General features: G+C 39.3%; 1 protein-coding gene across 2 annotated transcripts in view; it reads left to right on the plus strand.

The window, feature by feature from the left end:
- Positions 1–14,729, plus strand: part of LOC129747994 (paired box pox-neuro protein-like) — a 142,753-nt gene that overhangs the window by 108,015 nt on the left and 20,009 nt on the right. Inside the window, exons 1-3 of one of the 2 annotated variants that reach the window (XM_055742445.1) lie at positions 4,568–4,596; positions 6,571–6,711; positions 6,827–6,906. In XM_055742445.1, coding sequence (XP_055598420.1) covers positions 6,663–6,711; positions 6,827–6,906 — 129 coding nt within the window. In that variant the 5' untranslated portion in view covers positions 4,568–4,596; positions 6,571–6,662. Of the gene's footprint in view, positions 1–4,567; positions 4,597–6,570; positions 6,712–6,826; positions 6,907–14,729 lie in introns of those variants that run through there. The other variant, XM_055742443.1, reaches the window with a different exon arrangement.

Genomic DNA, 14,729 nt, shown 5'->3' on the forward strand with positions numbered 1-14,729 from the left:
TCCTGGTGGACCCTAAATGGAAACTGTCCTCGGACCGGGCAGTTCGAATCGAGCATTTTGGTCACAATTTTCTGGGTGCATCGGCCCCGCCCCGGTTTACAGCATCCGAAAAGGGAAGCTTGCGGAAGCTTGGGAGTAAAACGGGTAGCTCTGTCCATTCGTAAATAAAATGCCGTGTCCCTGCCTCGACGGATCGATCCGCATCGGTTGGCTGTGGAGTGCGAGAATTGATTGATGAGACGTATAATTATGATGTCTTGGTTAACACGGTTTTCTCGTGTTCCAATGTGTTCTCCACGATTCGGTATAAGACTGCATTCATTGGCGATTCCTACTCCGTAAATGATGCTCTGAAATATCGTTATGCTTTTTAATATCAGAAAACTGCCAGGTTGCGCAGACTGTTTCGAATGGATTCCCGGTCCCGGACTGCAACTTCCATCTGGGCAGCATAAATATCCCCGATATATGAAGGAATGTGGTGATTGTCGTTTTGCTGCGCGTCTAAAGGCCAGAAAGGACACAATGCACAGGAATGTGAATTGCTCTCCGTGGAAAAACTTTGGCATGGTTATTCCAGACACGTTTTCAAAACTACTGTTCCATTTTTTTGTGGCAACAATAAATTCAACGTGTTCTGGATTTTCGATATGAATTAGAATCGAAAATTTGGACCATCAACTGGTTGTGTTATCCAATAACAAATACCGTTTATTTCCGCTGCAATTAGCGCTTTTTCGCGCAAACCAGCGTGAGAGCGGGACTAAATGAAGTCATCAATCCATGCATCGGGACCGTTGCAGATGGCTGGCAGGAAACAAATTAATTACTGCATGGGGTAGATTAATTTTTCTCGCTTGTCCCATTTGTTTTCACTGCTCGGTGATGAGATAAAAAGTTGCGCGGCGGCCAATAAATGCCGCCCTAATTGGCGGTGCGCAAATTGATGCGTCCGAGCGTTAAAATTCCATAACGACAGTAAACATGCCATTTTTCATCCCTCGAGTGAGCGTGAACGGCTCCGTGGGAGCTGCGTTTGTCTGAGGGAGGCGAGAAAAAAAAGAAGATAAATTGGAGCAAATACACACCGATCCGGCAGAAAAATGTAACAATTTCCTCGAGGGAGCAGAGGTGTGCCTAGAGAGAGATTAAAATTATAAAATCTGTTAATAGTTGAAGAAAGGCATCAGAAAAGTGTTTTTGTTTGGTATGTATAGTTGCAAAACGAAGTTTCATAAATTTTTCACTAGTATTAGCCAATGTCATGCACAAAAACATGAAATTTAAAATGTCCGCTAGATTCCGTTTACTTAAAACCTCTATTGAGCATAAAATATATTTCAAATTCAGGTCAAGCACAGGCTTCAACATGACATGTTTTTTGACCAATTTCAAAAGCTCATATCGTAAGCTTGTTGATGTTTTCAAGCGATAGTTCACTCAGCGAGTCTCCACCGAAAAAAAAAACAACCTGAAAATTGTGATTACATAAATATACTCATATAGTACCTGTACATTGGCAAACATTGGTGGTGGTTTGGCATTAAATCAGTCAGAAACAATATTTTTGTAGTTTTTGTTGAGCCTCCACACATTATTCAAAAATTTTACGCAAATTACAGAAATAACCGTAGATAAAGGGCGAACACGAAATTATTGCGATCCCGAAAATGTCATGCCATTTTCTTACAATGTTTAGAATCAAACCAAAACTTAAGGGTAGTTTTAAAAATATATCTACTTCAAAAATCAAAAGAAAAGTTAATCAATGAAACATTGAGTGTAAAACTTAACGCATTTTCGCTTGGTTTCCACCATCAATGTCTTTCCAGTGTTCATCCAGTACCAGTTTCTCAGTTTTTTCCAAGGTGGGTATATATTTAGAAGGTGTAACGATATGATAAACTCCCGATTCAGCCATTTTGATTTGGCTTCTATGGAGTTCGTGGAGTTTGTTTACTAACAAAGCCCTCAGCTTGAACAAATTTTCCGATGTATTCAAACAAACTCACTGAACCTCATCGCGCTCTCCTCGCCTACTTACTGACAAAGTCAGAGAAGCTTGTGATCTAGTAACCTTGGTTTTTTCCCCATTTTCTCACACACGCTAACTTTTGGCTACCCCTTAACGAATACTTTTGACCCGTTATTCGATAAGACTGGGAGAACTCCTTTTTTGGGATAAAGCCTTTGTACCCTTTAAGGGGTACTCACTTTGATAACGCTTGTAGCGGATGAAAATTACCCCTTTTTTGAAACGCTTGCGATTGGTGGAGGTTCGAGTATTTACTAGAAGGAATTTTGTTCGCTAGAAAGAAATAGAACCAACAAATTATTTTTTATTTTGGTTTATTGGAATGCTAAAAATTGGAATCTATTAAAATTATCACATTTTACGACACTTTTTTTTTTTAATTTTTTCATGTTGATATTTTTTTCGGGGATGGTACTGAGATTCGTTGGTTGTCCGCTTATTTCTTTGGGCAAATCCTAAAACAAAATCGAACTTTAGATTATGAAAATAAAATAAAAATACATACCTTACCAGCTTTTTCTTATCCACATCTGAATCCTTTTGTGTCGTCGAAATCCATCTGGTGCACCACGAAGTTATCTAAATGAAAACCAGTTCTGATTAATATAAGGAGTTTAATATGAAATAAAAACCTTACCGAAATTTCTCTCCAAAATCACATCGACGGACAAAGAAAAGTATCAACTAGTTGAAACTTCGCAAGTTTCGAAATGACCCTTTTTAAGCGGACTTTCCTTTTCCGAAATAAGGGGTAATATTGACCCGATAAAAAGACCCGTTATTTGACAGATCATGGGGGTTCTCAATAACGGGTCATTTTTACGCCTTTAAGGGGTAGCCAAAAGTTAGCGTGCAACATGTCATTCTCGTCTCTGACTGTCTTCTTGCTCCTCCGAACTCCGAAGTTCCCAGTTCTGCTCCTGGAGCAGCTCCGGACAGTTTGGCGGGTTCGTGTCATTTGGAGCAAAATGGTCAGAATAGGTCTCGTATCACTCCAGGACACTTTTAAAAATAGTGGCATGATGCCAAATCTGGCCAAAATAGCGGAGCCTCTTCGTGCTGCTGTAAGAACGGCAAAAAAGACGGCTTTCGAGGTACTCAGATTTATCTCGCCATTTACTGTGCCCTTTGTCACGAAAGGCTCACTCCTCAGTCCGCGAGAGCGGATGGCCTGCCAAACGAGATATTTGGAGGCGAACCTCAACATATTCTTGTTCTTAAATTTGTCGTCCACATCGAACTTGCTCTTGCCGGTGAAAAACTTGAACCCCGGAGTATGGTTAAAATCTGCTTTAATAAACGTTTCGTCGTCCATCACACAGCAGCCATATTTTGTCAGCATCTTCTCGTAGAGCTTCCGTGCCCGAGCTTCCGATTGCCGGCTTAATACATTGGGATTTGCTTTAATCAACCGCTTCACCTTTCCCTCCGTCTTTTTGTTCTCCAGTCCCAGTTTTCTTCCAGCTCCTATGCCGTGGTCCAACGTCAACCGCTCCAGGAATCGCTTCAACACTCTGGAGACGATTGAACGGTGAATGTAAAATATTTTTCCCAACTGCCGAATTTGTTTTCTCGACTCGCTTTGGTTAACCTCCATTTTCGTTGAATCGAAAAACACGAATTCAAGTTTGACAGCATGTAAACAATACACATCAATGAGAAAGTGCGCAAAATTTGGTTGATTTTTACCCAATGGTAAAAAAGTTATGCCCTGTTGAATGTGTGCTATAATTTCGTGTTCGCCTTTATGAGATGATGAAATGATAGAAAAAAGTGAGAGACAAACAATTTCGTTCCGGGTAATGTGAAACTGCCCTGTTTAATGAAAAAATCAGGGAAGTTCACTCTCTAGTTTTAGTTTCCTTTCTATTTCATACAAAATTCGGGCAGAGTGTTGGCTTAAAAATTTGCCTGAATTCGAATTAGCGATGATATGGAGTCGTGTTGTTCATTTAAACTACGGATTTAGAAATTTGTTCTATTATTTTATTTGAGTGTGTGCTTTTAGATGATGCACGCTCATTTTTTTAATAACCATTTTCGAGTTTTTTTCAACCGTTTTTTGGGTTTCCTTTGAAAACTTTGATAATTTTTAGTTTTTAACCAGAATGAACTATTGAATTTTAACCATTTTTAAAGTTCTTGTTGAAAACCAAAACAATGGTTAAAAAATCCAGTACAAACAAAAATTATTCGGTTGTTTTGAGCGTTCCGCCATTATTTTTTTCGATTCTCTTGTTGAATAATTTTACGCTGCTATAAAACCTGAAAAGCGATCACCACGAGCAGGTAATCTACATTTTTTCTACATTGTTGTGCCCCATCCATTCGTGATATTTATCATCCGTATTTTCAGTACCGATGATAACAATCCCTTGGACAATTCCGGCGATTGGAGGAAACAGTCGGACTTCATGGTGGAAGCGACGTCCTGAGATCGCACCAAGTAACAAGAGAACGGTGAGCCGATCGACGATAAGATGTTTCATCTTTCCCAAGCATATCCGCAATCAACAATGAGTGAGTTGTTGATTCCAATAACCTTCCGGACCACTGAGCAGGTACACATTTTCAAAACACTGATTTTAACACGTAATTTAGTAATTTTTTTTATTATTCCAGAAAAAATAAACAAAACTATCAGAACTACGCAAATGCTATTTATTTGATCGGAAAGATTGTTATTCAGGCCAAAATTTATTAAAGAAATTTTTTAACAAGTGACTGCATATTATAGTTATTAATTGTGGATAAAAATAGTTCTGCAAGCGGGGCTCCAACATGTCTCGGGCTCCAAGGAACCGTCTTTAAAAACCGAGCTCTAGACAAAACATAGTGGACATTTTTCGTTTTGCTCCATTGAATTCCACCAAATGGCTATAGGGATCATGTGATGTCGGTTCCGAGTCGACTTTCCACTTGTTTCATTCTCAATGCTCCGTTAGCCCCAGCATGTTGTCCAGCCTTCCGGACTCTGGAACTGGAGAATAGTAGTAATAATTTCATGCAGGCACGCAACTTGGCTTGTTTAAAATATCTACAAGTTTCCTATCTAAGTTTTCGTTAAGGAGAAATGATTTATGTTATAGCTTTTAACTAAATACAATAAAGAAACTATTCACGTCTAACGGCATATCTACTTTAGCCTTCAGTTTTTGTATTAAATTCGGAAATCTTTCATTTTACTGCAATTAAACGAAACCTGCTTGATTTAGTAGGAAAACGGTTATTTTATAACCGTTTTTCTGTTTCAACAAACGGTTGAAAAATAACCATAATCCAAGTTCTCGGTAGAATCTCATTTTATGAGTTTTCACTGAAAACTCATAAAACGACTTGATCCACAAAACTTCGATTATGGTTATTTTTCAAGCATTAATGGTTCAATATGGCCGAGCGTGTGGCACAGAATCTATCCATGGGATTGCAATAAAGAGAATATTAGTGTGATCATTGACGTATCTTCTCTCTTTATCTAAGTCCCCCGCATCCATCACGGAAGTTTTGCTAGGCAAATTCCACCGGAAGAGAAAAAAATTATTATTTTTGATTCCCTGAGTGATGTCAGCGCTCAAATGGCAGCACTGCTGTAAGAGAAAGAAAAATCCACGAGAAGCAAACTCTAGTGCAAACTATCCAAGTTGCTCTAGCGCTTCTTTCCTGCACTTTATCGGCTGAATGTTCGTTCTTGCCCGCACCCTGGCGTGGTCTTCATCCGCGATGCCAGGGTAATGTTTGACGTTTTGTAGTTAGGACAAATGTATGCTCTCCGAAAGCTTCCCAACTAATCTAAACTTTTCTATGGAGTTTCTATGTTGCTAGTGTTTGCTTAATAATTCCCATCGTTCTCTAATTCGGTGTACGCTCATCGTCTTAACAGAGTAGGGATCTAGTGAAGATGAAGAAAAGTACACTGAGGTGCATTTTTGATGCGTCACTGGATAGAAATGTCAGCCATGAGAAACACAATCAACGTCTGTGTCTCTTGAGTTATTTTATGTTTGTTTTTAACGTTTTTTCAACGAGACTTATTGACAATTGTTCTCTTAGCACGTTTGTCGCTATGGACCCCATTTTCAGGTGACGAGTGTATTTCCTGGGAGGGCTCGTCACATTAAAAACGGGTGACGCTCTTTTACTGAAGTAAATCGCTTAGTTTCGCCATGCATTTTAAAATTTGAAGTTCTCTCTCTCTACTTCCACACTCCGAGAATTTCCTTGGGCTCGGTAAGTGAAACTACCAAAATGAGCGTGGCGACGAACGAAATTTTACTAAGAATTATTAAAGAAAGTAGCTACACCCCTGACTAGGCCATTGCAAAACCAACGTTCCGCGATACTAGTTCGCGACCGAAACCAAACAAGTCCGGTAATTAGCAGCGTTCCGTTCGCTCCCGGCTGTGTTTTCCTTTCGGAACATATGTATGAACATGTCGGGAAAACTGCGAAACCCAATGATGATGAAAAACAAACCGCACCACACCTCACCGGACTAACCAGACACTTCTTCAACCGTATTTTTTTTTCATTTCCAGGTCAAGCAGGTGTCAACCAGCTCGGAGGCGTTTTCGTCAACGGTAGACCCCTGCCGGACATCGTACGCCGCCGGATAGTGGAGTTGGCCCTCATGGGTGTCCGACCTTGTGACATTTCCCGGCAGCTTTTGGTGTCCCATGGTAAGTAAGCGAACTTCCCGTACCCGGAATCATTAGCAGCACAGCTACAGCGGTTCATATTCTAACATGCTAATACTTTTCCCTTTCTTCCCCCTTCCGATGTCCTTTCGCGCAGGTTGTGTATCAAAAATTCTCACCAGATTCTACGAAACCGGTTCGATACGGCCCGGATCGATTGGCGGCAGCAAAACCAAGGTAAGTCCTGCTGTCTAATGCTTCACAGAGAAACCGCTCTCTGGCGCTAAACGCTTATTTCCAAGTGGTCCAATAGAACCGTTTTACTTATCGTACTAAATGAATCTAAATTACCGCGCCGCTTTGAGACCGGTAGAGTGCATTTTATCGGTGGTAGCTCCACGAGGGACTTGAATAAGTAATGGGAAAACGTTGGGTTCGTCTAATGAAAATATATAAATTTTCCTCAGCAACGCACCACATTAATGGACTGTGAACAAAGCGCAAATGGAACGATGAGACGCGTCATGCAAATGGCCACCATCATCGGAATACCTCCTACTAGCTGACACCCCAACAAAACTGAACGTTATCATTCCCGGTCGAATCTTGCCAGTCAGTGTGCCCCTGTTGGCCGCATGATTTGTGAGGAAGCTACACGGTGACAGAGTGTCCTTTAAAGACCTTCGTGATCCGTGATCCGAGGAATTTTTTTTCACATCCTACACAGGAATAAATATTCCTATGGTTTGCATGTCACAACTGATCCCTTCCGATATGGAATCGCTCACATTTTATGGGTGAAGAAGAGTACCGCACCCGTACCAGCACAGGTTGAGTTGAAACAATTGTCAGGCTGAGCAGCGATTGGACAATGCTGATAACACAATATGGCCGATAATTAGTTATAACGCGTTTCAATATGTCACTGTCATATTTGATTGCTACGACAGTTATGATCGTCGCAATCGTGTTGTGAGAAACGACGGTGTTTTTTTCGTTAGTATAGAGTATACTCTATTTTTTCCACAGAAAAAAAAATACTAAGGTCGTATGAAATTTTTGGAAATTTCATTCAGATGAGATATCAAAATGTAGTTTCTGGAGGGTTTTCTCAAGTTAGATTAAAAAATACTTTTAAAATAACAACGTTTCGAATGTGGATTTAAAATGGGTGGATGGAACTTCTTGGATGAATCAACAAGCTTTTTTTAAATTATTAAATATTAATAGCGTGCCATCTCTATCTTTGTTTCGTTTCACGATGGATGCAAACAGTTTTTCATTTTTGATAAAAAAAAGGCAACATTCACTGTAAAAACGTCGAAACAAAGACAGCTTCTAATCCTAAAAGGATAAGATCAATTGAACACAGCCCGGTATGCCTTGTCACGTTCAGCCGTAATGTACACTCAAAGAAGAGGTTGTAGAATCTTAATGCCGATTGATGCTAGATTATGCCTAAAATTAGTTGAAAGGTGTAAAATGACATTATTAACTGTGTCAACATTGGCATAGAGACTCAAGCTAAATCCAAGCGAAACAAAAAAAAACGTCGTTGGAAGATTGAGCATCGAACGCAAAACCACATTCTGAACACCTTTTATCAGTTGCACCGCTTTGTCATGTGTTCTACCTGGTTCAGTTAGCGAACGGTTATTTATTTTTGTACTGTTCCTGTCACAGCCAATCAAACATTGAGTCTTAACCGGTTTCCAAAACTAGCACAGCGTTCGGTCGATTTAAAAACGAACACATACATAGATATAGGATTTCGATTAAACTTCATGTTTCTTTGAAGTGATCTCATTTACTTGATTATAAGACGTACATCTTTTAAGAATATGACGGTTAGCATCTTACACACACCAGCACACAGAAAGAGTACTATGTATTCTGCAACCGAGACTCGATCTCCTGACCTTTGGCTAAGAAGACTTAAACGCTTCATTTGGCGGCGATTCATTTGAGTTTATCTTGTCTACTGTCTTCTGGTTTGTCTCCATTCTCCTTTGTCTTGTGATGAGATATGGAGAAACGATGCTAACGCTATTATTGTAGCAGATCTTAATCTGTGGGTGTACCAGCTGTTTGAAACCTAGTTTGTAAAACGAGTTTCCATATGTGCTCTACGATGATTTCCATTAATCTAAATTGTTTTAGATTGATGAAAGTCCTTCCCAATAGAAACAGAGGGAAAAAATGCTTAGTGTAGTTGGTAGTTTTTTAAATAATTTCCTGACAATTTTTTTGGTTCTCAATTCGCTTCAAAATATTGATTTTCCTAAAAAGTTTTTTTTTCTTTTAAGTAAAATTACCATGACCAAAAAAATCCTTGCAGTTCACTAAACTTTATTAAGATCGCGTTTACAAAATCTCACATGATTTGATACAAGGAGATAGAGTTAAGATGTTTTCGATTTCCTTGGATTCAATTTCAGTATGCAGTGCTGCTCAAGGTTCCGAGCTCAAAAACTCAAGAGAGAACGCTCTGACGACTAGCAAAATAGCAATTTTTCAATATTCTATCAAAATACTTGGCTTCAAAAAAAAAATGGTATACATACCAATTTTTGGAATCTTCATACCGAATGCCGATTTTTTCCGACTTGGAAATACCGATGTCACTGCTCCTGACCATGTATATCCCACATGTGATCTTTGCTCACTTTTGATCTCTCTTGTTTCTCTATCACCACCAGAGTTGCCTGATTTGCCTGATTTTTGGAGGCCCAGCCTGATAGCCTGATAAGCCTCCGGTTTTCCCTGATTTTTGGAAATGAGGCTGATTTTCCCTGATTTCTGTCCGTAGTACGTATTGTATTAAAGGCATTGGTGGAGGTCAAAATGTGGATTGACGTCCGAAAAAAGGTTTTCACTTCGACCGAAATTACCGTTAAAACATGTATCCTGATTTTTATTTCTCATGTGCCTGAATTCTGAAAAATAATGTTTGCAGCCCTATTCACCACCCATGGACTCGGGATTAAGCCGAGCGCGCACATGTACAGGGTCGAGCAATCAGTGCTGCTCAAGGTTCCGAGCTCAAATACTCAAGAGAGAACGTTCTGACGACTGAAATTGTCGAGGAAGAACAGCTGGATGAAATGATCCATTCATTAGGTGAAAATAATACTTATCTGATGACGTCAGATGATTCAGCGGATTAAGATGCATTCGCCCCTATGGACTGAGACGTAGAAAGAATTATTTGTATGATCAAAATTCCATTTCTGCACAATTTACAACAATTTGCAACAATTCGCACAGCTTCTTTTTCTCTGAGCTCTGCGTTCTCTAATTTTAAATCAAATTTACTCATTCTCCCGCACAATCAGACACAATTTTAACACGTTCGTCGCCACGCTCATTTTGGTAGTTTTATTAGCCGGTTCCAGAGAAATTTTCGTAGCGAGAAAGAAAAGAGGGAGAACTCCACCATTTGAAACGTGCGGCTAAAATGAGCGGCTAACTTGAGTAAGAGATCGTCACACGTTTTTTGATGTGACGCGGCCTCCCAGGTAATACATCCTTCACACGAATATGGGTTCCATGGCGACGAACGTGTTACCTAATCATTGGCGAATCTTCTCTCTCCATTCGCACTCCCTCCATGAATCGCACTGAGCTTGAGGGTATCCCTAGGACCAGTAGAAATTTCCCTCAGGTTCCAATGTTTCACGCTGACATCAAGAATACGGATGGAGAAAATGGATTGAAACTGTTCAAACGAACGTAGATCGTTGGGAAGTAACCAGACTAAGAAGATGGCTACCTTTGTTTCTGATTCTTGTAAACGGGTGTTCACTGTACATTATAGAGCGAGATTGATGGCGAAATCTCTACATGAGGAGAGAGTGTACGAGAAGAAAAGAAATCGTCTACGTTATCGTTTACGTGAATGACCTGTTGAATGCAGCCAAGACGCCAGTTGAAGTTGATCTTGTTGGATCGAGGATTAGAAGTCATAAGCTGAGAGGGGGTGTTGAAGATAAGGTCTTAGTGGTCTTAGTATACAGTTGATTCTGTTTGATTCCTGTTATTAGTTCTTGTATTGGTTAATAAACTAACAGATTTTCCAGTAGCCATCAGGGTTGAGCTGCCCCTGATTTAGAAATCATTTTGTAGATAGCACGCAAACAAGCTGTCCCCATCATGTTTACAGGTAGTATGTACTCGCTGTAACATACAGGCGCAGCTAATTAAGCTCTGCTACACCGTAGTAAATCATCACCTGAACAAGGGTTAATAATTATCGCTTATCAGCTGTCCTGCCAAACTGTTGCTCCCCTTTTGGATATCAAGTGGCCAGGCTTTCCGAGCGAGAACATACGATTGCATACTTCCTACACGGTGTGATTTTATTGTTCAAACACATTGTTTTTGTACCCCCAACCACCTACACTGGGCGATAATCTCATTTTTTTCGGACGGAAGCACGTGAAAAAAACCACAGGGAAGCCCCATATCGTGAAAGGAACTACTCCTGGCAAATGATTGATGATCAGCGTAATAGTGTCGACATTAAACTAAATATGAAAATTATTCATTACACCGAAAGTGTGCGCACATGCCAGTAGCTAGGGCCAGACTCTCGGCAGCGATAAAGTCAACTCGCGTGAATGACGTGATTTATTTACATTGGCTCCCGGGCTTTTTTCATTCTTCCCCACAAACGATTATAAGCATGCAGCAGGGATTTTATCACACCTTTATGGCAGTTTGCACCTGCAGAATTGATTGTGTGTAGATTTTAGGTTTTCCTTCTGCTAATCGGCAACTCAGTGGGTGAGAGTTTATTGGCTTTCGCCGGTGCGCTTATCAGCTGGAATAGGTTTTGGCGCTTTTTTCTCGGTAGACAGCATGGCACAATTTCGGATGAAACCGTAGCCAACAAGCGATGTTGAACACGCTATTTTCGATAACAGGGTGTTTCGGTGTGACGTTGTGAGAAGTGCTACATCTGCTTTGGACGTTTTGTTTGCCAAAACCAATTTCGTCGGACTTTCTATGTAGGTACCAAAATAGAATTGCTTGGCGTTTTTTTTCCCAGTTCCCGAAAATTTTCATCGAACTATTGAATATTTCTACCGAATAAACTGTTATATTTACTAATTTATTGTTTAAGCTCAGTAAATAGCTAGTAGCTAAACATCATGAATTTCAGAGAATTTAATTTTGATTTGTGGATTTGGACTGATATCTCGTGTCCCAAATAATACAACTTAGAAGGCCCAACGCCAGAAGCAAAGTCCATCCACGAGCCGTCGCTGAACCGTCAATGACGAGCAGGTGAGCAGGCTAATCAATATGATTCATACGGTACCGTTTGCTATTGGCGCAGAAAGACATCACACAAATTTGATGAGCCAGCAGCAGAAGACACAGAATGGAAGAAAAAAAACCTCGAACAGCCAAATCGCTGATGGGAACAACAACCGGCACCGGACAACTAATTTATGCAAATGTTTCCATTGCTAATCTCGCTCATCCATCGCTTCATTTGCATTTACCACCCTGGTTGTGGCGATGTTCACACCACACATATTTTCCCCCTCTATCCTAGGGGGGTACCAGTTTTTGCGGGTCCGTAGCCAGCTACCAAAAGTTTGGGACCGATTTTTCCTGAAACAAACTCAGCAATCAGCTCCCGTAGAGAGTAAAATCGGCAGCAACGAGGCGGCAACCAGGAGGCAGGGCTCACAGATCATCTACCCCGATCTGAGCACCACACCTCTGATTAGCAGGGCGAACGTAAAATTTAATTGAAATTTGCCAACCGTTTTGGCGCAGATTACGACATGTTGTTTTTCCTGTCGGCCGAGGTATGAAACTAACACGTTTCGAACAACTTGCTAGATACACCAGATAATCTACTTCCGCCGACGGGAAAACACTAGCATGGCGATGGTGGTAGAAATACAACAAGCTGAAACCTCTTCCAATCGAAGGCTCTATGATTTATGCTATCGAACGGATGAGAGAAGAGCCAGCAAAGATGTGTCTTAAGCTGTGCCCGTTCATTCAAGTTCCGAACATTTTCTGTCTTCGGGGTATTTGAGCACAAGACACTTTTGGAGATTTCTTCTCAATCCACAGTGAAGTTTGAGTTGTTTTAAATTGAAATTGAAGTTTAAATTTAGAAATTCGTTTTACATTCGAAAATCGTTTTTTTGCATTATTTATGCAGTGTTGCTTTCCTGCCCCAGAATAACCCACTCACTTTTGTTACGAACGTGTTTGTTTAACTTTCCAAGTTGTGAAACGAGTTGTCTCGCTTGCACACTTGGGCAGGACTTCAGATAGAAAAATCACGGCACTATACACCCAAGATACGTAGCTGAAAAGGGATAACATTGCGCTTAACCTCAATCGACAGAACAATTAAGGACAAATTACAATCTATGGAAAATTTAGGAATTCTTTGAAATAACTTGTGTGGCAGTTAGTAGAATTTATGTTCAAAAGCTCTCAATATTCTGATTTCGAGGCAGTTTTTCCTTGCAAATTTATCAATATTTCATCAAAATTTTCGAATTTCGGAAAGCATTTTTTCATACATATGTAGATATAAAAATATGCTAAGAACATGACTTGTTACAATTTGTAATTAATGCTACTTTATTTTAGATCCTACGAAACTGAAATCCACGCATAAATATGTTTTCCATCCGCATAAGCGAAATTATATACCTACTGTAAATACTTTGGTGAACATTTTTATATTTTTTGCAGAATTTAAATAATGTTTTTGAAATTTTCCATACATTTCTGTGAAATTTCTATAACTATTTTTGGTTGGCTTGACTATTACATATGCAAGCAGCAGAGGAGTATACCTAAGATATCTAGCTATCCCTCTATCAACCCACGATTAGCTTTAGTGTTTAGTCACTTTTTCAGTCACTTGCACTTATATTTGAGAAAAATTAAATGGTGGTCATACATTGAGGAGCAAAACATGCCAGGAGTTTTCCAGTAGGGGAGAATGGGGAGACTTGATCTCATTTTTTTGTTTTATCATATTTTTTTTCAAAATTTAGGAACTCACCGTCCTTGAAGCATGTAATTTCTTATTTTTATGCTCCAAAAATAAGAACGATATTTGATCCCGTTCATCAATGGGGTGAAAATGAAATTTTCGAGGTAAAATTGAAATATTGAGTAAAAGCAATTCTATTGAACCTGAATTTTCCTTTTTTTCGTTTTTTTCAGATATATTTTTTTTGTATCATTATTACTTTTACTCAGTATTGAAATTTGTTCTTCTTCTTTTATTTCTACTCGCCGATGCTTTTTTAAGCACGACTCGGAACTGCCTTATCAACTAGCTCCTATTATGGTCCAGTTGTTGAGATTATAGGACCAGCGTATCCGTTTATACCCCATAGAGTTTACAATCTTTTTATACTTCTTAGAGATATTTTGCATTCTTTTATACTTAGTAGAGTTTACAATTTACGTTACATTGCTACATTTCGTGGTATTAGAGTTCATTTTTACGTTCGAAGACTTACAATATTTCCTTATTCTAGATTTAGGGTGGCGGGATTCGATCTCTGGACCTCTGGCTTATAAGTCAAAGACTTTCGCCATTAGGCTAAATGGCCAACTCATTAAAATATGATGCAGTAGGGGGAAGTGTCCCTAAATGCGCATATTGGGTAATATGCGCATACAGCCGATTGACGATATGGCTGCATATTAAACATATCTAATCCTTGTAGTTTGAGGATAATACACTTTTAACACACGGCATGAAAAAATTAAATTGTTATATAAAGTCGAAAAAATTTAAAAATTAGAACAAGATTTTTGTCAGTTTTGTTATAATATATTGAACTTTAATTATCGTGCGTACAGATTCTGTGAACAAAAATTTTAATGGTTTTTCTTTCTTATTTATCTGGAAATCGGGAATTAACAAATTGAAGCTTTTGGCAAAGTTGTAAATGATAAGATATTGGAATGAGAGACAGGTTCTGAATGCCCATATCAAGGCAGGTAAAATGCCTATATCACGAAAAATAGGTTAGTCTTATAATTTTTATACTTTCTATCAT

Source organism: Uranotaenia lowii, chromosome 2 (genome assembly GCF_029784155.1).
Source record: "Uranotaenia lowii strain MFRU-FL chromosome 2, ASM2978415v1, whole genome shotgun sequence".
NCBI lineage: Eukaryota > Metazoa > Arthropoda > Insecta > Diptera > Culicidae > Uranotaenia > Uranotaenia lowii.